The 20,733-nt window shown below is 36.2% G+C and overlaps 3 protein-coding genes across 3 annotated transcripts; 2 read left to right on the plus strand and 1 right to left on the minus strand.

Moving 5' to 3' along the window:
• Positions 1–495: 495 nt before the first annotated feature.
• On the plus strand, positions 496–7,218 carry LOC115993881 (mitochondrial phosphate carrier protein 1, mitochondrial-like). The gene is made up of 6 exons (XM_031117866.1): positions 496–1,006; positions 1,596–1,945; positions 2,075–2,118; positions 2,949–3,163; positions 3,252–3,376; positions 6,761–7,218. Exons 1-6 carry the CDS (start codon positions 827–829, stop codon positions 6,810–6,812), a joined length of 966 nt encoding a protein of 321 aa, XP_030973726.1. The 5' UTR covers positions 496–826; the 3' UTR covers positions 6,813–7,218.
• A 3,685-nt stretch (positions 7,219–10,903) lies between these two features.
• Positions 10,904–14,608, minus strand: LOC115995285 (plant intracellular Ras-group-related LRR protein 4-like). Its single transcript, XM_031119791.1, has 4 exons — positions 13,387–14,608; positions 12,110–13,023; positions 11,837–12,035; positions 10,904–11,554 (listed from the first exon to the last, which is right to left on the minus strand). The coding sequence occupies exons 1-3, from the start codon at positions 14,021–14,023 to the stop codon at positions 11,880–11,882; spliced, it is 1,707 nt and encodes a 568-aa protein (XP_030975651.1). The 5' UTR covers positions 14,024–14,608; the 3' UTR covers positions 10,904–11,554; positions 11,837–11,879.
• A 3,744-nt stretch (positions 14,609–18,352) lies between these two features.
• On the plus strand, positions 18,353–19,660 carry LOC115950496. The gene is made up of 2 exons (XM_031067688.1): positions 18,353–19,081; positions 19,262–19,660. Exons 1-2 carry the CDS (start codon positions 18,353–18,355, stop codon positions 19,658–19,660), a joined length of 1,128 nt encoding a protein of 375 aa, XP_030923548.1.
• Positions 19,661–20,733: the final 1,073 nt, after the last annotated feature.

Consider the following 20,733-nt stretch of genomic DNA (forward strand, 5'->3'; position numbering starts at 1 on the left):
TCTTTTTATGGGGAGAATGTGAATTCAAATCCTCCTCCCCATTTGTTACGAGGAAAAAAAAACCTTTTTTAAGGAAAAAAATGTTGCAAAAAAAAAAAAAAAAATCCAAGGTTGCTTTGAGGGAGGACCTTTCTATTTTTATTCTAATCCTAATTATGTCTTCCAAATTAAGATCATTGATTGAAATAAAGCCATTTCACTTAATGTTAAACATTGAACCGATTTCATTATACATAATTTTTGACCAATTCTATTTTACCTTTTCTTTATTTTCTTCAATCCAAACAAGCTCAAGATACTGTTTATAATAATAATATTGTAATTATAAATAGCACGACCTCTTAACTTAATTTTTTATTTTTTACTTCATTTGGAAAATTTATTGCATTTTAATATATACTAAAATAAGAGATTTTTTTTTTTACTTATAATAATAATAATGTAATTATAAATACCACGACCATCCCAATTTGATGTGATTGGGTGACATAACGATGCCGTTTTTAAAAACCTCAGAGACATCAAAAACCCTTTTACTTCCGGAGTTATTGGAAATGGGGAATCACGGCAACACAACAGCATATGCTTTTCTTTTGTGTATACTGTATACTGTCCGAAGACAGAGAGGACCTTTTTTCTGACTCTGAATACAGAGAAATACTAGTACTGAACTGTAAGTGTGGGTAGAGAGAGAGAAAGAGAGAGGTAAGGGGTTACTAATAGTAGTGATCAAGTTGAAGAAGAAGAAGAAGTTGTAGAGAAGAAAAAGAAAAGATTAGGCTTTTTTTTTATTATTATTATAATTGAAAAGAGAAAAGAAGGTGGGATGCGAGGGGCTGATGTTGAAGTTGAAGGAAGAAGTACAAGTATAATAAGTGTGAGTGAGAAATTAAAAGCACCGTATCCGTATGGGTATTATGGGATTTGTACTGTTGGAGGAATGCTCAGTGCCGGCACTACCCATCTCGCCATTACTCCTCTCGATGTCTTGAAAGTCAATATGCAGGTCGCTCATCTCTCTCTCTCTCTCTCTCTCTTTTTCATGGAATGTTTTATGCTTAAACTCCTCTATTATTTTCACATATGTTCCACAAAACAATTATAGAGATCCCATATCAGTTCTTCTGTGATCGGACCCTATGATATATGTATTGTGTACGTCTTTGGCTTGATTTCATTTTCTATCTGTCTAAAAATGGAGATGCCCTTGTGTCCGTTTGGCATTGCTGTAGAAAGTAAAGCTTTAACTGTAGAGCTGTTTTAGTAAAGATGGAGCTTTAATGGAAAAGCTCTTTAGCGTCTTGAGTGTTTGGGAAATTACATTTAATCGTGTTGTAAAGTCCTGGATTTACAAACTGAATTGTAGAGTTTTTTAAACTAAAACTCTAAATTTCTTTAGTGAAATTACCAAATGTTTGGCAAATTCAAGTAATAGAACTTTAACCCCCCTTAAAGCACTCTTCGAACCCTCCAAAAGCAAAACCAGAATGGCCCCTTGTCCTATGAGCTATGTTGATTTGATTCTCTCTAGAAATTATCACATCATTTGGTACATTCCTAGGAGGCTTAATTAATGGATTAAGCCAAATCTGTAGGTACACCCAGTCAGGTATAACAGCATTTCCTCATGCTTCACCACTTTGTTGAGGGAACAAGGCCCTTCTGCCTTTTGGAGAGGTTGGGCTGGCAAGTTCTTTGGATATGGTGTTCAAGGAGGCTGTAGATTTGGTCTATATGAATACTTCAAGAGGCTTTACTCTGATATCTTCGTTGACCACAATAGAAGTTTCATTTTCTTCCTTAGCAGTGCATCTGCTGAAGTATTTGCCAATATAGCTCTCTGCCCATTTGAAGCAATTAAAGTCCGGGTTCAAGCACAGCCCCATTTTGCCAAGGGTTTGGCTGATGGCTTTCCAAAGTTGTATGCATCTGAAGGCATCCATGGGTAAGTATTTTGAAACTTATATTTTCTTTTTTTCTTTTCTCTTAGACCACAAAGTTTTGGGACTAAGACTTTCTTGTTGATAACGATGATAGATGTTCATACATTAATTTTTTTTTTTTTTTTCTGCAGATTTTATAGGGGACTTATACCACTTTGGGGTCGAAACCTTCCATGTAATTTCGTGATTTCCTAAAGTTTTGTTTTCTTATTTTGCTAAACGTCTGCATTACTAATTTAAATGAATCATATGCTGAATTAAACTATGAACCTGCTAGACATAGATTTTGAGGATAATTTGCAAATCTATATTTCCTTTTACTTTTGAGTTTGTATGAGCTTTCATAAATTTGAATGATATTAAGAAATAAAAAGCAGGTATTAAAGTCACTCATATTTTGGTTTTTGTGGGGAAATTGCTGTGTTTTTGGTTTTGTTTTCAGGAAGATGTTTTGGGTGTGTGTGATTTCAAGAAATAAGAGATTTGGTCCCATCAATTTAGACCAGAAGAAGGTTTTTTTTTTTTTTTTTTTAGCCATTTAAATTGATTCATCAACAATTTACAGTTCTTTGTTCTTTTTCTATTTAAGCAGTAAACATATTAGGTGACTAATTCTCAAATTCCTCAATTATGGTGAAAATAATATTTAATTTCATATGATAGGAATGAATTTTATCTAGAGGTGGAGCAAGTTGGTGTTCTTTTTTGCATTTTCAATTGATTTTTTTTTTTTTTTTGGTTTATTTTAATAGCATTTCTTTTCTTTTCCTTGTCCTTTTTTATAGCAACCAAAATAAATAAATAAAAACAAACAAACAAGATAAGATAAAATAAGATTGTGTTTACTATTAGTCTATTACTAAAAGTGTGTGTGTATATATATATATATATATTAAAAGCATCATATTCAGTACTCTAGTAAAGTTTTTGAAAGTGTGAATTTATATTTATAATTTGTTCGTGTTCCTCTTAAATGTGTAAACTTCTGAATTTTTCCTTGGGCAGTTTCCATGGTTATGTTCTCAACATTTGAGCATTCAGTTGATTTTCTGTATCATAAAGTTGTTCAAAAAAGAAAGGAGGACTGCTCAAAAGGTCAGCAGCTTGGAGTGACTTGTTTGGCTGGCTATGCTGCTGGATCTGTTGGTAGCCTAATTTCTAATCCTGCTGACAACATTGTTTCTTCTCTTTATAACAAAAAAGCTGACAGCCTTATACTGGTATCATCACCCGCTTATCCTTGTAGTTGTGATACTTTGTTGACGTAGTAGGGAAGTAGATGTTTAATTTGCAATTTCACATGAGCAGGTAGTGAAGAAAATTGGGCTTGTCAATTTGTTTACAAGAAGTCTTCCTATCAGGATAATGCTGGTTGGACCTGCTATCACTTTGCAATGGTTATTCTATGACACCATCAAAGTTCTAAGTGGATTGTAAGTGCATTTTGTCCCCTTTCCCCTCCCAAAAAAAAAAAAAAAAGATCCCAATATGATTACCTGCTTTTTTATTTTCTTGGAATGATTTATGTTGCTAAAAAAAAATATTTCTGTCATATGTTGATTCTTGGAATGAGTTCATGTATATTTTAGGCCTTGTGTCTGATAGTTCTATAGGTCTGCTAGTCATGACTTGAGTCATGAGTACCTTTGAGGTATGAATTTATGTCTGATAGGGGAGGCATTTGGGTCAAGTGTTGGCACTTTTTTTTCCCACCACTCATGATCATGGTGTGAGCTAGTGTTTTGTATTTTAGGTGCTTGTCACAATGACAGAAATTCAAAGTACAAGATTTCTAGTGTTTTGTAATTAAGGTGCTTGTTAAAGAAATTGTGATATGCCAAACAGGACAACATAGATAGGCGATATCTTTGGTTAGGAGAGAAGCATAGATGCAGTCTAAAAGTAAGGCGTGCTGGATGCAGTCAAGTCTTCGATATATTTCTTGTAAGAAGTGTAGTTGTGTTCAACAGCGTATTGACACAGGGTGAGATGGCTGGAATAAAGGGGATTTTGAATGATTGGATTTTACTGAAAAAATATTGAACAATGTTAGAATGGTAGGAAAAGTTAATTGAGCTAGTTTGAGTTCTTTCAAATACTGTGATACTCCTAGTTATCAAGATTAAAGTGCCCTGCTTTGAAAAATGTAACTGAATAGAATAGGATTGGATGGAGAAGCAAGTTTGGGATGTTAATTGGAGATTGCTGATGAATGCTTGGATAGTCACATTAAGAGCCAAGTCACAGGAGTGATTTGTAAATTTGTTACTGAAAATGCTTATGATCATGTTAATTGGGATACTCTAATCTTTTTGTTGGATAGGATGAGCTTTGGCAATACGTCAGATTCATTTTTGAGTTTCTATAATTTAGTTTTCAGTAATAGTCAATGACACTCCAATGGGTTTTTCTACAGATTGAGGGGCTTAAGGTAAGTTGATCATCTCTCACCCTTGCTATCTATGCTGGTTCTAGAGGTACTGAATTGAATGCTAAGGAGAATAGAGTAAGGAGGTTTCATTATTGACTTTAAAGTAGGGAATGGGACATATTATCACCTCATGGTGTCCCATTTTATTACATGATGCTGATGTGGTGCAACTTCTTTTTATTAGAATGGTTCTTATTTGCTTTGAAGCTATTACTGATTTGAAAGTGAATTTGAGCAAGAATGAAATTGTTCCAATAGGAGAGGAGAATGGCATATGGGAAATGGCTGAAATACTTGGTTGAGTGGTTGGTGCTTTACCAATAAATTACTTGGGGGTTGCCATTGAGCTCATCTTTGAAGGCTAAGCTGTGTAGAACACAATATTGGAAAAGATAAAGCATTGATCATTAGGATGGAAACGCTTTTATTTGTCAAAAGGCGGAAGTTGCACCTTTTAAAGAGCACCATTTCCAGCTTAACTACTTATTAATTGTCTCTGTTGCCAATCCCTACTTCTGTGGCCAATTGATTGGAGAGACTACAAAGGAATTTTTTGTGGAGTGGTGAGAGTGATGAGTTCAAATTTCACCTTGTGAATTGGAGTACATTTCTGCACACTATGCGTAATGGGAGATTGGGGGTTTGCAAGTTAAACACATTTAAGATGGTTATAGTGATTTGGAGAGGAAAATACTCATTTGTGGAGGAGTGGTTTTGCTGAAATATGGGGAGGAATGGTGTTGATGGTCAGCAAAAGGAGTAAGAGGTGCACTTAGTTGTAGTTAATGGAGTATGAGAGTGGGTTGGATAGAATTTTGGAGTTTGTAAAATATGATGCTGGGGCTGCCAATTGTGTGAGGTTTTGGCATGATAAGTGGTGTGGAGAAAACTCTCTAAAAGAGCCATACATGGAGTTGTATACAATTACCATAGATAAGGAGGCCTCAGTACATTTTGGTTTAGAAGGTTAGTAAAATAGGACTTGCTCTTGAAATATCATATTTATTCATGATTTCAATGATAGGGAATTAGAGGGGATGATTTCTTTCTATGAAATTTTACATTCCAACATCCCAATCCTTGGTCGCGAGTTGGATGTTGAATGGCAATTGAAAATTTGATGTTCCTTCTTATTCTGAGATTTTGAGAGGCTCTAGTAATCTAACATTCCCTTGGAAATGTATATAGTGTGTAAAGGGCCCAAAAAGGGTGTTGCTTTTTTTGTTTGGACAGCAGCAATGGGGGGAGATGTTAACTTGTGATAATCTCTGGAGAAGAGTATCCCTATGGTAGAATGCTGTTACATGTATAAGTGTAATGGGAAGATTGTGGATCACTTGTTGCAACATTGTGATGTTGCTTATAATCTATGGAGCTTCGTCCTCTCTTTTTTTGGGCTCTTTGTGTGTGTGTGTGTGTATTCAGGGTACTGAAGTGGGTAAAACAGTATTCATAATGAAATTGAAGTATGAGTAAAGGACCCATGGATAAATAGAGAAGGGATTATTTCTAATCGTAATGTGTAAAATCATATTTAGGGTAATGCCATATGTTTGTTCTTATAAGTGGATGGAGGAATTGGCTTGGTAAACATTCTTTTGTGATTTGGAATCTAGCTCCATTGTGGTGCCTGTTGTGGGCTATATGGAGGGAGAGGAATCGCCATACGTTTGAAGATGGGGAAACCTTAGTTGTCTATCTTAAATCATCCCTTGTGAAAACTCTTTGAGTGGTCTGGTGTCTTGGGTCATAGATAATTTTGATGTATATTTTACTTTATTGATTCTATGCATTTTATATTTTAATTCTTTTTTGTTGTAATTCCTTAGGGCTTTCTCATGTTTTCACCCTGGGTGCATAAGTAGTTCCTTTTCTTTAATAAAATTTATTACTTTTTAAAATAAAAAGTTCACTGAAACTATATGACTATTGCTTTTAACTGTGATCTGTATTTAATCATGTTTTCGTTAAATCTGTGTCATGTTATTCTGAGATCTGTCATGTGTGAAATCTGTTCCTCTATCCACTGATGTGCATATGCAATATAGCTTTTGGGGCTGGTGCCAGTATTCCAGTTGGAGATAATGAATTGCAAATAGGATCTCGCCACAATATACTTCAATTATCATGGGACTGTTATTGCTTGGCATGAATTCAGCTACAAGTTCATGAGTTAAATGTAGTTCTGGCTTGGTGCAAGTGCAAGCCAGGGTTGAATTGGAGCCCTAAGGGTCTAGTTGTTCGAACATATGACTCCTTTTTCCATTTAATTCATTGTGTCATAGGGTGTGAAATAAACATTAAGAGAACATGGTTTTCATTTTTTAAACAAAATCTTCTCACTTTATGCTGTTTGATGGAATGGTTTTGCATTGAAATTTTACAGGCCTACTAGTGGAGAAGTTGCAACGGACATCCAAGTAGATGGAGCAGCCTAAGCTCACAGAATTGGAAGAAGTGATGACCCGGTCTGTTTCTAGTAATTAAATAATTTTTTGAATCCAAGACACTATGACGAAGATCATATATTCTTACTCAAGTTGAAGATTGATCACAGGTTGACACCATAGGATTTTTGTGATGGCAGCTTTTGTTTCGCTGTCATTTTTTCTTTAGCAGGGGCAGCAAGTTTTGTAGACCAATCAACTATGTAGAAGCTATTGTGAATTCAAGTTAGAAGGGCCTTAGGAGAATGGCTGTTATGAGTTACAGCTTCTACCTTGGCAATTTAGATACCATGACATTTTCGGCTCGGTAAAATTATTGTATGGCTTGTTCATAGGTCTGTTGATGTAGGCTAAAATGCCACCCGTTTTTCAGTTATGTCATATATGCAGATCTATGATGGTGAATGAATTGAAGGTGAAATCAGAAATGTGGTCTGTACCTGCCATTATACGGAGAAGAATTACTGACAAATTGGAACAGAAGCTACAAAAACAAAGGCATTTTACTATGCTGTTACTTATCCCCCATTTCTCCCAGAGTCATACATGTGGTATGGGGTAAGGTAGGTGTATTACTCTATCCTTGATGAAAATATTGATCAAAATATAGGAATAGTTAATGAAAACAGAAGGTATAGAATAGAAGAGCTGTGTATGTGTGTGCATACTTAAGAAATAAATTCAATGTAGCCTAGTGGAATATCCAGTCAGTAATTGAAAGTCAAATCATCTCACCATATAGGAATTCCTGTTTGGTTAGAATGTGCTGGCATTTCCAACTTAATTTTTCTTTCCAATTCCATGCCCTTGTATATGTGAGGAAAATAACTTTCCTGTAAATAATGAGTGCCCGTTTGTTTCAGCTTTTAGGGGCTGAAACGCGCGTTTGTCTAAAAGCTGGACGGAAATATGCGTTTGGTGAAGTAGAAACGCAACTTTTATATAAAAGTTGAGTTTTGGACGAAGGCATAAACGCGCAAGACAATTATGGACCTCTGGAGGTCCATAAACAAAAAGTCGAATGCACGTTTGAATGGTATCTGTTGGGCTCTGTAGAAAAATACCAAATTACCCTTGATAAATGAATCCAGTTCTCACACGGTCTTCATTCCTCTCATCTCATCTCTCTGCTCTGCCCTCTCAATATCAAATTTCCAAATCCAAACACAAAAAAAATCTGTAACAAATTCCCAAATCAGCTAAGGAAAAAAAAAAAAAAAAATCAATCCCTTGCATGGGTACAGACGATGTGCTAAGAGAAAAGGGGGAAAAAAGAAAAGAAAAAAAGAAAAGAGGAAGAATGACTGAAGGAGAGCTCTGTGAGTCTGTAGAATGTTCTGGGAAAAACAAAGATTAGAAAAGAGTAAAGGAAAAAAAGAAAGAAGGAAAAAAAAGAAAAGAGTAAGGGTATATTTTTAGTAAAGGGAGAAAGGAAGTGCTAAGAGAAAAGGAAGGATGAAAAAAAAAAAAAAAAAAAAAAAAAAAAAAAAAAAAAAAAAAAAAAAGAGAAAAAAGGAGAGCTGGAACGTTCTGAGTTTGGAGGAAGTAGTAGATTGCAAAAGATGAAAGAAGTAAAAAGAGAAAAGTGGAAGGGTATGTGTGTGGATGAGAAAAAACAAAGGGAAAAAAGGAAAAAAGAAAAGAAAAAGGAATACGGTATGTGTGTGTGTGGAGGATAAAAAAAGAGGGAAAAAAAAAGAAATGGAATCACAATATTTTCACAATAAATTTTAAGTAATATGTTATTATTAGCTAATATTGGTGTGAAAAAAAATAATTTTTTTAGAAAGAGAAAAAAATAATTTTAATAGCACGTTTAAATTAAAATCAGTATCAATTTTTATCACAATATTTTCACAATAAATCTTAAGTGGTAGGTTATTATTAGCTAATATCGGTGAGAAAAAAATAATTTTTTTAGAAAGAGAAAAAAATAATTTTAATAGCACATTAAAATTAAAATCAGTATCAATTTTTATCACAATATTTTCACAATACTTTCACAATAAATCTTAAGTGGTAGGTTATTATTAGCTAATATTGGTGAGAAAAAAATAATTTTTTTAGAAAGAGGAAAAAATAATTTTAATAGCACGTTAAAATTAAAATCAGTATCAATTTTTATCACAATATTTTCACAATACTTTCACAATAAATCTTAAGTGATAAGTTATTATTAGCTAATATTGGTGAGAAAAAAATAAATTTTTTAGAAAGAGAAAAATTGATTTAAGTATGAACCAAACTCACATAATATATATATATATATATATATATATATATATATATATATGAAATAAACTCTCTTATATATACATTGCCCTTTTTGGTAATTTATCTCTCAAACTGCCACTTTTATAAGTGCTAGCCAAACACTCAGATTTTTCAAAAAGTACTTTTTAACAGTTTTTACCAAACACTCAACTTTTTGAAAATGCACTTTTTTCATTATGCACTTTTTGAAAACTCCACTTTTTTATTATACACTTTTACAAAAAGCTGAACCAAACTCACCCTGAAAGCAATACCATAGCCTCGTTAATAAAGCCTGCAAAAGGCTTTTTCAAATATTAAACTGGCTAAAATTTATTGAGTATTAGTGCAAAAAGCAAAGCCCCTAAAAGATAAAGGGTGTTAGTGTATTTTAGCCAAGGTAATTAATTAGTGGTCCTCAATTCATGCTTTAATCTCTATATGTTACAAAAAGTACATTATCAGTTATATGACAGTTACCGAACAAATGCATCCAACCCTGCTATGCTATGTTGTGGAACAGATTGGTTCCCTTTTTTATCCTCAAAACTTTTCCAATCACGAAAGGCTAACTGAATACCATATATTACTTAATTAATTATTATTTAATTGGGTTAAGCCCACTAACTTTTGTCTGTGACCTTTAATTTTAAGATGCTAAAGATTAAACATACTAAGGAGTAAGCAAGCATTAATTAAAATAATAACAGTGAACACTGGTATAATCGTAATGAGGATCTCTAGGTTAATTTAAACAGTCACACATTCTTTTTTAGAGAATAATAATTAATAAAAGTTGCTCGAAAGATTACATCAAATAATGCAATTATATAATTATTATATAATCATCTTGTGGTGTGGTGAAGTGTGGCCCTGAAATGAAAGATTCCAAATTGTTAAAATAAAAATAGCAACACCAGTTGATGCAGATAAAGTTGACAAATGGCAAAGATCTGAATCTAATAGAATAGCAAGAAAGTATTGATTTTGAGATGATCATCAAATACAAATATTGATGGTTCACTTGTAAAGAGGGTTGGTAGCTTTTCACAGGTGCCAGGGTCGCAAAAAAGTAATAATTAATAATCATTATGTAAAATACTCTTTTAATTTATATACTCTACTAATTTTGAATGACCCTTCCTAGAAACTGTGTCTTCAACCCCCCCTTTCGCTTTGGCTGAGCTGTAAACAAGTGGAGGAGGATAGAGATGTGAATGTGATGGCGATAAACTAACTGGTAATTAACTTTTTCTTTTCTTTCTTGCATAAAAAAAATCCTGTCATTAGCTTCCACAATCCACTAGATATTACTAGAAGTCCAGAACTCCAGATAAGGTTAACTGACAAATTTGTATAATTCAGACAAAATAAAAAATAAAAATAAAAATAAAAATTCCCCATGACCTAAGATATAAATTAATTGGTCAAAAAGAAAAATTATTATATCATCTGCATAAACTGTTTTAGCAGATGATGTATAATCATTTTAACCTTTGTGAATAAAATTTCTCATTCTCCAAAAAAAAAAAACGCATCACTACCACATAATTTTATAACTTAAGCTCTCCTTAACTATTTGACATTACGTTGTAATATTAAAATAATTTTCTTCTACCGCAACACACCTTAAGTATGCAGTCACTTCACAATTACTAGTTTTTGTAGGGTGAGTGGAGAAGGAAGGGGGGAGGGGTGAAGGGCAGAAGAGACAGGTTTCAAGTCTTCAGAAATGAGTTTCTTACCCATACATACACTTATATTTAGATTGGGTTAGAGTATGATTTTTATTTCAGATTAAAAAAAAAAAAAAAAAAGTAAACTAGAAATTAGAATCTAAATTCTTCTATATAAATGAACCATTTAAGTTTACGCTTTGGGAAAAAGACAAACCAAAAGCAAACAAAACAACAGCAGAACTTTTGAAACGTTAATACAACAGCAGAAATATTTGAAACGTTGACTTGTAGATAGACAGAGAGCCAGATCCGCTTCAAATCACATAGAGTTTTCTTTGCATTTTGAGCATGGTTTTGGCGAAAACTAGGCCAAGTATTTTGTGCAGCCGTTGTAGGCATCCTAGCCAAAAGTCAGAAGCATATAACTCCTTCCACCAAAGTCGCAGTAAAATACAATTTAATGGTTGCATTAAACTAACAAAAACAGAGCCCTTTACATTTCTCTCTGAATCGGAAAAAAGTTTGTCGGAAGTGGTAGAAATGTTAACACTCAAACTTCATGAATAGGGGGGGGGAATACAGAGTTCAACATTATCTTTCCCCCATTTGCCGGCTGAATTGTACACCTCATTTGGCTCAAAGGTAACAGAAATACAAAAAGAATACAGTGGATAAGAACATATTACAAAAAAATCTATAATTGGAGTGTTTGAGAGGGTAAAAGTCAAAGCCAATTTGAAACACCCACCAATACCAGTGACATGTCTGCTGCATTGATCAACCCTGCTAAGGCAGATATCCCTGTAATATAAATAATAATGAAAAGCATTCAGCATCAAGGAATGTCACCTGCTATTTAAAACATCAGCCTAGTAGTTTGACATTTATTTTGATTACCTTTGCTAATTTTGGCCTACCCTTCACTTCTCTTTATAACTAAGTTGGCATAAGTATAACACTAGCATGATAGGGTAAAAGAGCCTAACCCATGGTCTTAACCTAAACTAACTCTATTTATATGGTCAATGGTCCATATACAAAATACAAATTGGTGTGGTGATGAAGCTAAATACAACAACTTACATAAAAACTGCATCGCATTTATGGTCTGCAATGCTATAATCAATCAGGCTCTCACTTCATCTGCACCACCACGCTTCCTTTTGTTAGACCTTGAAAAGAAGCACATCCGAGTCCAACTCTTTTTCTGCTTAACCGATTGCGATTTAACATCCCCCTTTTCCCCTTTCTCATGGAGGTCAACCATGTATTGAACAACAGCCTAGGATAAACCATGAAACCATAAATTAGCCTAAGGTACAGTTAAATAACATAAAACAATAGAAAAAGACTTACCTGTGCACCCTTTTCAGCTATTTGTCTTGGTGGAACTTCTAGAGGATTTTCTTCCACACGGAGTACACGTAGTCGTGTGAGCATCCTAAATGAGTCAGGAAGAAACCGAATCTGGTTGTTGCTAATATCCAACTCTTCAAGCATCTCAAGGTTCCCAATAGACCTTGGTAGAGATCTCATATCTGCAAAATTGTTTCCTATGTTCATTTTGACGAGTTTGGTAGCAAAACATAGGCTCTCGGGCACAGACTCAAGCTCATTGAAACTGACATCAAGCTCCCTGAGGTCTGATAGAGATGACATTGTTGTAGGCAATTGTTTGATATTGTTGTAACGGACTGACAAAACCTCCAAGGTATTAATTTTTCCTACAGCTTCTGGAAGAGCTTTAAGCCGGTTATAGTCTGCACGGAGCTCTCTGAGTGATGTACACCGACCAATGGAATGTGGAATCTCTTCAATATTATTCATTTCCACATTCAACTTCCTTAGGCTAACAAGTGATCCTATTAACTCAGGAAGTGAATAGAGTTGGTTTGAGCTCAAATCAAGCTCCTGAAGACGTATTAATCTGCCAAAGGTAGCAGGGAGATATGACAACTGGTTTCCCCTCAGGTCTAGATTGATCAGGTTAAGGAGATCTCCTATAGATTCAGGGAGTTCAGAGATCCTGTTAGCATGCAAATCCAACTTTGTCAAGGATGAAAGGCCTCCAATGGTGGCTGGTAAGGCCACAATCCGATTCTCCGATAAATCCAGGGAGATCAAACTTGACAACTTCCCAACGGTGTCAGGCAGCCACTCAATTTGATCCATAAGCTTGTTCTGAAGATTGAGATCACGAGTGCCTTTCTTCGCAGAGACTTCAATTAAACTAGCTAACTTTATCAAACTCAGTTTGTCTCCATCTTGACCTAAAAACAAATCCACCAATATGTTTTGTAAAGAGATAATTAATTATTCTATTAAAATTTCACATAGAAGTAGTTGAATGAGGATTCATACATAGGTAACCCCAAAAAACCTCGGGACTAAGGTGTTACTGTTGTTGTGTTGTATGTAATTCTATTGAAATGAAGCATTTTGAATTAAATAATAAAACACTCTTATTAATAATAACAAAAGAACCCAAAAAAACTAAACCAAATTTGAAGATACCCATTTACATGTCAAACAATTGTAGAGTAACAGAATTGGTAATATTTATTAGCAGTAGCACGAAGAAGGAAAAGTTAAGAAAGATAAAATGCAAAGAAGGAAGGAATGAACAGACTTACCAGAAATGGGAGGAGGTTTTAAAGACGAATCGAATATCTGGGGTGTGGATGAAGTAGTACTGGGTCCAAACCCAATTCCAATTCCGTCAGTTTTGAATGATGATTTGGTCTTCCTGACATAACTGTCATCTCTGGTGAACAATTCAGAGGTCTTGATTGGTTCTCTCTCAGAGTAGTACAAGGCCGGCCTTGACGATGTGGATGAGGATGACGATGATAAAGTGGTCGGCACCGCAGAAGAAGTGGTGGAAGTGGTTTGAATGGTGTTGGAGTCCTTGGGGAGGACGCATTTGGAAGCTCTCTGAATAAATTCATCGAACAGAGAGTGGGCGTTTTCAAGATCGAGCAATTTCAAGGCCTCTCGCTTCTGTTCTTTGCTTTGAAAATACACCAAGTTCTTCTGCATCTCTTGCAAGATCATGAATAGCTCTTCTGGGACGTGAGGGCTCTTGCTTTGTCTAGCAATGGCTTCCACTCTCGCTTGGTCTTCTCTCTCCACATTTATGATCAACGCCTTCGCCGCCTCCACCTCGTCGATTCCGGGTCGGGTCGGTAAAGATCTGTGAATTCTCATAATCTCTTCAACCACTTCATCCACTGATTTCAGTTTCACAGACGAAGACGACGTCGTTTCCATTTTCTTCTGAATTCTTCTTTCAAATCAAATTCCTCAGATTCTTTTCCTTTTTTGAAGAAGATTTTTTTTTTTTAAAAAAAGAAGACTTTTAAATAAAAAAAACAATCAGGTGAGAACCCAAATCTGAAATATTCCTTTTCATTTGTGTTTTTTAGAAAGTAAAAAAGGAGATCACCTAGAAGAAGAAGAAAGTGTATTATGTGGTTCAACAAGTTTCTAGAACGATGAATGAAAACTGAGCTAGTCAGAACGCTAACGAACCAAGTATGTATGTATTGTTGTAATAAATAGAATATATATATATATATATAATAAAAAGGACAAAGTTGTGTAATGTTTAATAATAATGAATGTGAGAGGTGAGAGGTGAGAGGTGAGGTGAGAGTAAAATATTTATGGAAGAAGGAAGACAAAAGAGAAGGAAGAAACAATTGAGCTGAACCTAATCCTAATACTAAACCTCAAGTGGGCTGGGCGGGCGGGGTTGGTTTCGTAAAATTGGATCAGATTCAGTTGAGGAGGAGGAGGCTTTCTTTCTTTCTTTGCGTCGTCTCACAAATCCAGCTACTATTCTCTCTCTCTCAATCTTCTTCTTTCTTGTTATGTTTTCTATGGGCGGATTTTTAATTCTTATATATGACAAGTATAAATTTAATTTTTTTTAATAAAAAAAAAAAAAAATGTAGTAATAACGTGACGAAGAAAGAAGAGATAATTGGATGGGAAATGAAAATACTAAAAATGATGAAAATAGCGTGAAATCGATAATGACTGATCGGTTATCAGCAACAGCAACAGGTGCTGCAAGCTGCAAGATCTACTAGTCTCCATCTCATCTCATCTCTTTGTAGTGTGTATGACTAGTTTACCGAGCTTATCGTTTTGTCACCTGCTACTATTATTAGTAATACGATGATATTAGTATTAATACTACTACTACTACTTAACATGGACTAATCTTCTCCAAATTAAAGCAAAATAACATGATTTTTGTTATTCTAATCTAGCTAGGCAATTTAATTTTAATTTTTATGTATGTATGTATGTATGTATGTATGTATATTTTGTTATGAAATCAAAGTCCAGCAAAGGGGGACTTTGGAGAGCCAAGTAAAGTAGTAGTATTTGATTGATGCTGGTTTTGAATGGATGAAATCAGATGGTCCACACCACATCTGTAACAATTCAATTGAGATGCAAAAATAGTATACTAGTATTATTAATATTATAGACACAAAAATTATAATGTGAGCTGTCTACTCATCACATTATGATCAGTGTGTAGAAAGTAAAGAGTAGAGGAGAGTGGGTTATCATTTGATAATTGATCAGGGTCGTTAATTATATATTAATAATCAGTTATTGAATGATAAGGAAGCGTATTTAATTAAAGGCAAGGAGAAGGAGGGTGGTAGTTAAAAAACAGAAAAGAGGAGGGGCCGTCATTTTCTGAAAATCAGTTGGGGCCGGGGAAATGTGAAATGTTGAGTGAGGCTAGTATGGGCTCTTTGGACTGTTGAGCCCGTTGGAGTTGGGAGTTACCTTATCATTAACATGTTATCAAATTTTTGTTTTTTATTTTTAAAAAAATTTGATGGGGGGTACGAGAGTGGAGTGGAGGGTAGAGGTAGTGAGTAAAAGAAAGAAAGAAAGAAAGAAAGAATCCCAACTGAGTCGCAGCAGGAGGAGGGGGCAGGTGAGAGAGGGTGAAGTGACAAACAAAAAAAGAATGGGGGAGTGGGGACAATGGGTCCAGGTGTCCACATAATATTCGAAGGGTACACGTGTTGTTGGTTCACGTCTGCTGTCCGGACAACCGCTTCCAGCTGGCACTACTGCCATTTGCTCCTCCTCCTCATGATCACGCTATAACCGTTTCTCCACCCCCCACTTTTCCTCTTTCTCTTAAAAACAAAAGGCTTGCTTTTTTTATCATGGATGGATTTATTAGCTAGGATTGAATATGGAAGTTATAGCTAATAGTATAGGGCTTTGTTTGGTTTGGGATTTGCTGGACTCTCTCTCTCTCTCTCAGTCTCAGTCTCAGTCTCAGTCTCGTTGATATTATTTATGCTGATGAGGAGGACGGGCTCACGTGCTCTGTTATCACATCTCTCTCTCTGAATTGTGATAATCTGAAATCTGAGTGTGAGTGTGAGTGTGAGAGAGAGTGATGAGGACTGCTACCCTGCAGACACCCTCACATGCTATGCTAACCCGCGTGTCTTTCCAATTTCCATACTTTCCCTGTGTCCCACTCCCATTCCCATTCCAAACTCGACTCCCGTCCTACTTACCAGCTCTAATAAGTCTCTCGCAATTTGCAATACAAAATCTTTTACACACACACTTACGAGTCTTTTACCGCTATATTAGCTCCACTCAATTCAAGCCACATTATGACTAATCCATACACTCACAATTCACAAACCAACTTTGAAGAACCAATGGATAATCTCCAGCAAAAATATGTATTAATTGCAAGGCGATAAAAGTGATGAACATGGTCACGCCTACGCCAGGAATACATGCAGTTGCTCGCTGAACATTAAATTTACATCCTATATATATGTACGTGCGAACAAATTCTACATTTTGACTTTTGTGCTATCCTATAATGAATAAACTTAAGTTACTCTATTCATCACAAAACATGTAAAAAATGAGTACAGAGTAGTAATTTATTGATCTTGATGAAAAATGTACCATATGGCGGAAACACTACATTGAAATATACTATATTGCATGCATCTCTCCTTCTATATATCCTTCTGTCTTCTGACTCTTCTCTCTATATATGATCTACAAATTGCACCAAATCCAAATTACTAAAAATGGATATCATCATCTGATCTTGACTAGCATGCATGTTTTTTTTTTTTTTTTTTTTTATGGGAAGACTAGCATGCGTGTTGAATTACCAATTTTAGATGGCTCACTACTAATTTTAATAATTCATTAAATTATATTAAATTCTGGTAGTTACTCAATCAATTTTATACATAAAGTATATCACGGATGCCAAGTACAAAATAAATATCAAATAATTAATATGAAGTTAATCATAAATCTCTAACAACAACAAAAATAAAAGGTCTCTACTCCCTCCCCCCTTTAAGCCTTATATGTAATGTTTATGTACCCCACTACACTGATTGAATACAAAACATAAAAAAAATACTCCAAGATTACTCTTAATAAGAACACTACCAAAATGATCAAAGTCTTTTCTCTTTTTCTTTTTCTTTTTTTTCTTTATTTATTTATTTATTTATTTTGTTGTTGTCGTTGTCATGAAATGCCGAGGGGATATATCAAGCCACGCCAGCATCATTAGTATCAAATCTCAGTGCTCAGATAAATAAGCTAACGTAGCCTCAATAAACTCTTGGCCCTGTAGAAGCTGTTGTAGAAGCGGAATGATCTTAGTTGAGTTAATTTAATTATTAGTAATTGCTAAGCAGGTGAGTATACGTACGTAAGTGCAGTCAGGGGCGGCGCTATACTTTGAACCCCTGACTTCAAAATTTTTTTTTTTTAATATAATTTTTTTTTGTTAGTTTAATACTTGGATTTTTTCTTTAAAAAATTATTTTTGCACACCCTAACTTAAATTTTATACACCCTTATTACAAATATTTCCTGATAGACTCGATCATATAATCATCGTCCATTACCACGATCAAGGACGAGGAACATATCTATGTTCATCCTGGTAGCGATGGTCGCCAAACAAGGACGGATAAATCCATCTTCACTCATCAATGAACCAATACGAAGCATTGATCAGCTTCCATACCGTTGGGAGGATAATCCACCATTAACACCCTGTAGAGGCATTACCAGGAGAGAATAAAGTCACCATCAAGGCTTCACCAACGGCTAGAAGAAGACACCTGTGTGTACATGCATATATATATATATATATATATCAATGAAACCCAAAAGGGAGGTAGATATACAAAGTAATTCTTTAGCTCTAGAATATTGATTTCTTGACATTTCTTTGGCCAATTTTCTGACTTTAGCATCGGAGGCTTTTTGGTAGGCACCATACTGATGACCTACATTTCTTCTTCTTTCCATTCATTCTCTAAGGTCAGGTTGGCTGAGGACGACATCAATCTAGACGATCACACTTGACTGACGATCTAGGCATCATCAGTTTGGCGCCGTCTATGGGAACGATTGCTACTCAACACGTGATCTGTCCCAATTAACTCACAAGTCCAGATGGAATTCAATACTAACCCAGATCCTGCCGTATTGGCCCTACAAATTTAGTCACTCGCAGCCACCATGGAGGAACTCACCAGGCAAAACTAGGAGATGAGACAGCGGCTGCAACAGGAAGACAACCATATAGATGTCAACAGGGATGACGATGAAGATAGCAACAAAAGACGAAACAGCACTCCAAAAGAGGCGAGCTCAGATCTCCTCAGGGAGATGAGAAAGGAGATGGACGAATTGAGAAATGCCATCAAAGGAAAGATGGACCAGAGCTTGGAAAGGATAGTCAGGAAGACGAATTCACCTTTCACCGTGGCCGTCCAAGAGTGCCCAGTGCCCTCCAAGTTCCGTCTACCACAGCAAGAGCCCTTTGACTGGCTAAAAGACCTCTTGGATCACCTGAATACCTTCAAGACAACCCTAGGCCTTCAACAATCCCCTGACGAGATTTTGTGCCGCTCCTTTCCCACTACTCTCAAAGAGGCAGCCAGGGAGTGGTTCAGCAAGTTGCCAATGTCATCCATTGATAACTTTGAGCAGCTAAGCAGTTCCTTTGTCCGTCATTTTTCTGGTGGGCAACGTCCAAAAAGGACTGTCGACCATTTGCTCACCATCAGACAAGTAGAGAAGGAACCGTTGAGGTCTTATGTAACACGTTTCACCCGAGGAATGCTGGAAGTAGACGAGGCGAATGACAAGGTACAGCTCACGACCTTCAAGGCAAGGTTGAAGTCCAGAGATTTCGTGGCTTCCTTGGCCAATAATCCCCCTAAGACGATGATCGAGGCATTATTAAAAGCACAGAAGTATATGAACGCTGAAGAAGTTCTAGCAGCCATTGATGGAGCAGAAAAAAGCAAGGAAAAGAAGAAGGAAAAGGAGGATGATCGAAAAGGACAAAAAAGAGATCGGGCTGACCGACGGAAGGACAAAGGAAATAGACGGAGGGAGGACAAGAACCCTCATCCAATGAAGTTCACACCATTAGTGATGCTTGTTGACCAGATTCTAATGGAAATAAAGGACGAACCATCTCTTAAGTGGCCAAGGCCACTCCATTCATTGCCCAGTTTGCGCAACAAGAGGAAATACTGCCGTTTTCACAAAGACCATAGGCATTACACAGAGAATTGCAGAGACCTAAAGGAGCAGATTGAAGAACTTATACGGAATGGAAAACTACAACAATATGTCAAAAGGGGAGATTCCAGCAAATACAACCAGAAAGGTCAGCATGGGGGTTCAAGGAGAGATGAAGACTGCCCACCGCCTCATCCACAGAATGCACTAGGGGAAATAAAGACCATTGCAAGGGGGTCGTTCAAATCCCTCAGGAAGTCACACCAAAAGCAAGTAAACAGTGTTCATAGTCTACCTCCCCTGAGGCAAAAACGGACCAACTAAGACATGTACTTCTCAGAAGAAGACGCCAGGGGTATAAAGCAACCTCATGATGACCCACTCGTCATTATGATCATGATCGAGGGGTTCAATACAAGGAGAGTTTTGGTAGACAATGGGAGCTCAGTCGACATTATCTACCTTTCCGCCTCCTAGAAACTAAAGCTAGACCCAAAAAGGCTTCGTCCTTTCAAGTTCCCCCTCGTTAGTTTCAGTGGAGATAAGGTATACCCCAGGGGAATAGTGACGTTGACAGTTACTGCCGGTTCATACCCCCTCTAAGTAACCAACCAGCATAATTTCTTGGTAGTAGACTCACCCTCGTCCTACAATGTAATCATAGGACGACCAATGCTCAACCACTGGAAGGCTGCCACTTCCACGTACTGTCTGAAGGTAAAATTTCCAATGGAACAGGGGGTCGGAGAGATAAAAGAAGACCAAGTGTTGGCAAGAGAGTGTTACCAGGCCGTCCTGGCCTCAAGAGAGAACCATACGTGGACAATTGAGGAAAAAACACCAGAGATCGTTGAGAAGCTAGAAACGATAGAGTTGGTGGAAGGAAGTCCAGCAAACACGACCTAAATAAGGACGAATCTAAGTCCCAAGACGAAGGAAGGGATCATCAACTTCCTGAAGGATAACCTCAATGTATTTGCTTGGAACCACAAAGATATGCCAGGGATCCCAGCAAGCCTCATCTAGCATCACCTGAATGTTGACCTAGAGAAGAAGCCCGTCCAGCAAAGAAGAAGAGTCTTTGCCCCCGAACGAAACAAAGCAATAATGGACGAGGTAAATAAGTTGTTTGCTGCAAATTTTATCCGGGAAGTTCACTACCCCGAGTGGTTGGCTAACGTGGTCATGGTCAAGAAAGCAAACGGGAAGTGGAAAATGTGTGTCGATTTCACAGATCTTAATCAAGCCTACCCAAAAGACAGTTTTCCCTTGCCCAAAATTGATCAGCTAGTAGATTCCATCAAAGGACATAAACTTTTCACGTTCATGGATGCATTTTCTGGATATAACCAGATACAGATGGCTGAAGAAGATCAAGAAAAAACTGCCTTTATCAC

Source organism: Quercus lobata, chromosome 6 (genome assembly GCF_001633185.2).
Source record: "Quercus lobata isolate SW786 chromosome 6, ValleyOak3.0 Primary Assembly, whole genome shotgun sequence".
Lineage (NCBI taxonomy): Eukaryota > Viridiplantae > Streptophyta > Magnoliopsida > Fagales > Fagaceae > Quercus > Quercus lobata.

What these genes read in the sequence shown, in the direction of transcription:
- LOC115993881 (XM_031117866.1), top strand. Translation starts at nt 827, where the DNA reads ATGCGAGGGGCTGATGTTGAAGTTGAAGGAAGAAGTACAAGTATAATA. An exon ending in TTGGGGTCGAAACCTTCCAT is followed by an intron (nt 2,119 to 2,948) that starts GTAATTTCGTGA and finishes TTCCTTGGGCAG; the next exon opens with TTTCCATGGTTATGTTCTCA. An exon ending in ATCAAAGTTCTAAGTGGATT is followed by an intron (nt 3,377 to 6,760) that starts GTAAGTGCATTT and finishes GAAATTTTACAG; the next exon opens with GCCTACTAGTGGAGAAGTTG.
- LOC115995285 (XM_031119791.1), bottom strand. Translation starts at nt 14,023, where the DNA reads ATGGAAACGACGTCGTCTTCGTCTGTGAAACTGAAATCAGTGGATGAA. An exon ending in AAAACCTCCTCCCATTTCTG is followed by an intron (nt 13,024 to 13,386) that starts GTAAGTCTGTTC and finishes ATTTGTTTTTAG; the next exon opens with GTCAAGATGGAGACAAACTG. An exon ending in TAGCTGAAAAGGGTGCACAG is followed by an intron (nt 12,036 to 12,109) that starts GTAAGTCTTTTT and finishes GGTTTATCCTAG; the next exon opens with GCTGTTGTTCAATACATGGT.
- LOC115950496 (XM_031067688.1), top strand. Translation starts at nt 18,353, where the DNA reads ATGAGACAGCGGCTGCAACAGGAAGACAACCATATAGATGTCAACAGG. An exon ending in AGTATATGAACGCTGAAGAA is followed by an intron (nt 19,082 to 19,261) that starts GTTCTAGCAGCC and finishes CTTGTTGACCAG; the next exon opens with ATTCTAATGGAAATAAAGGA.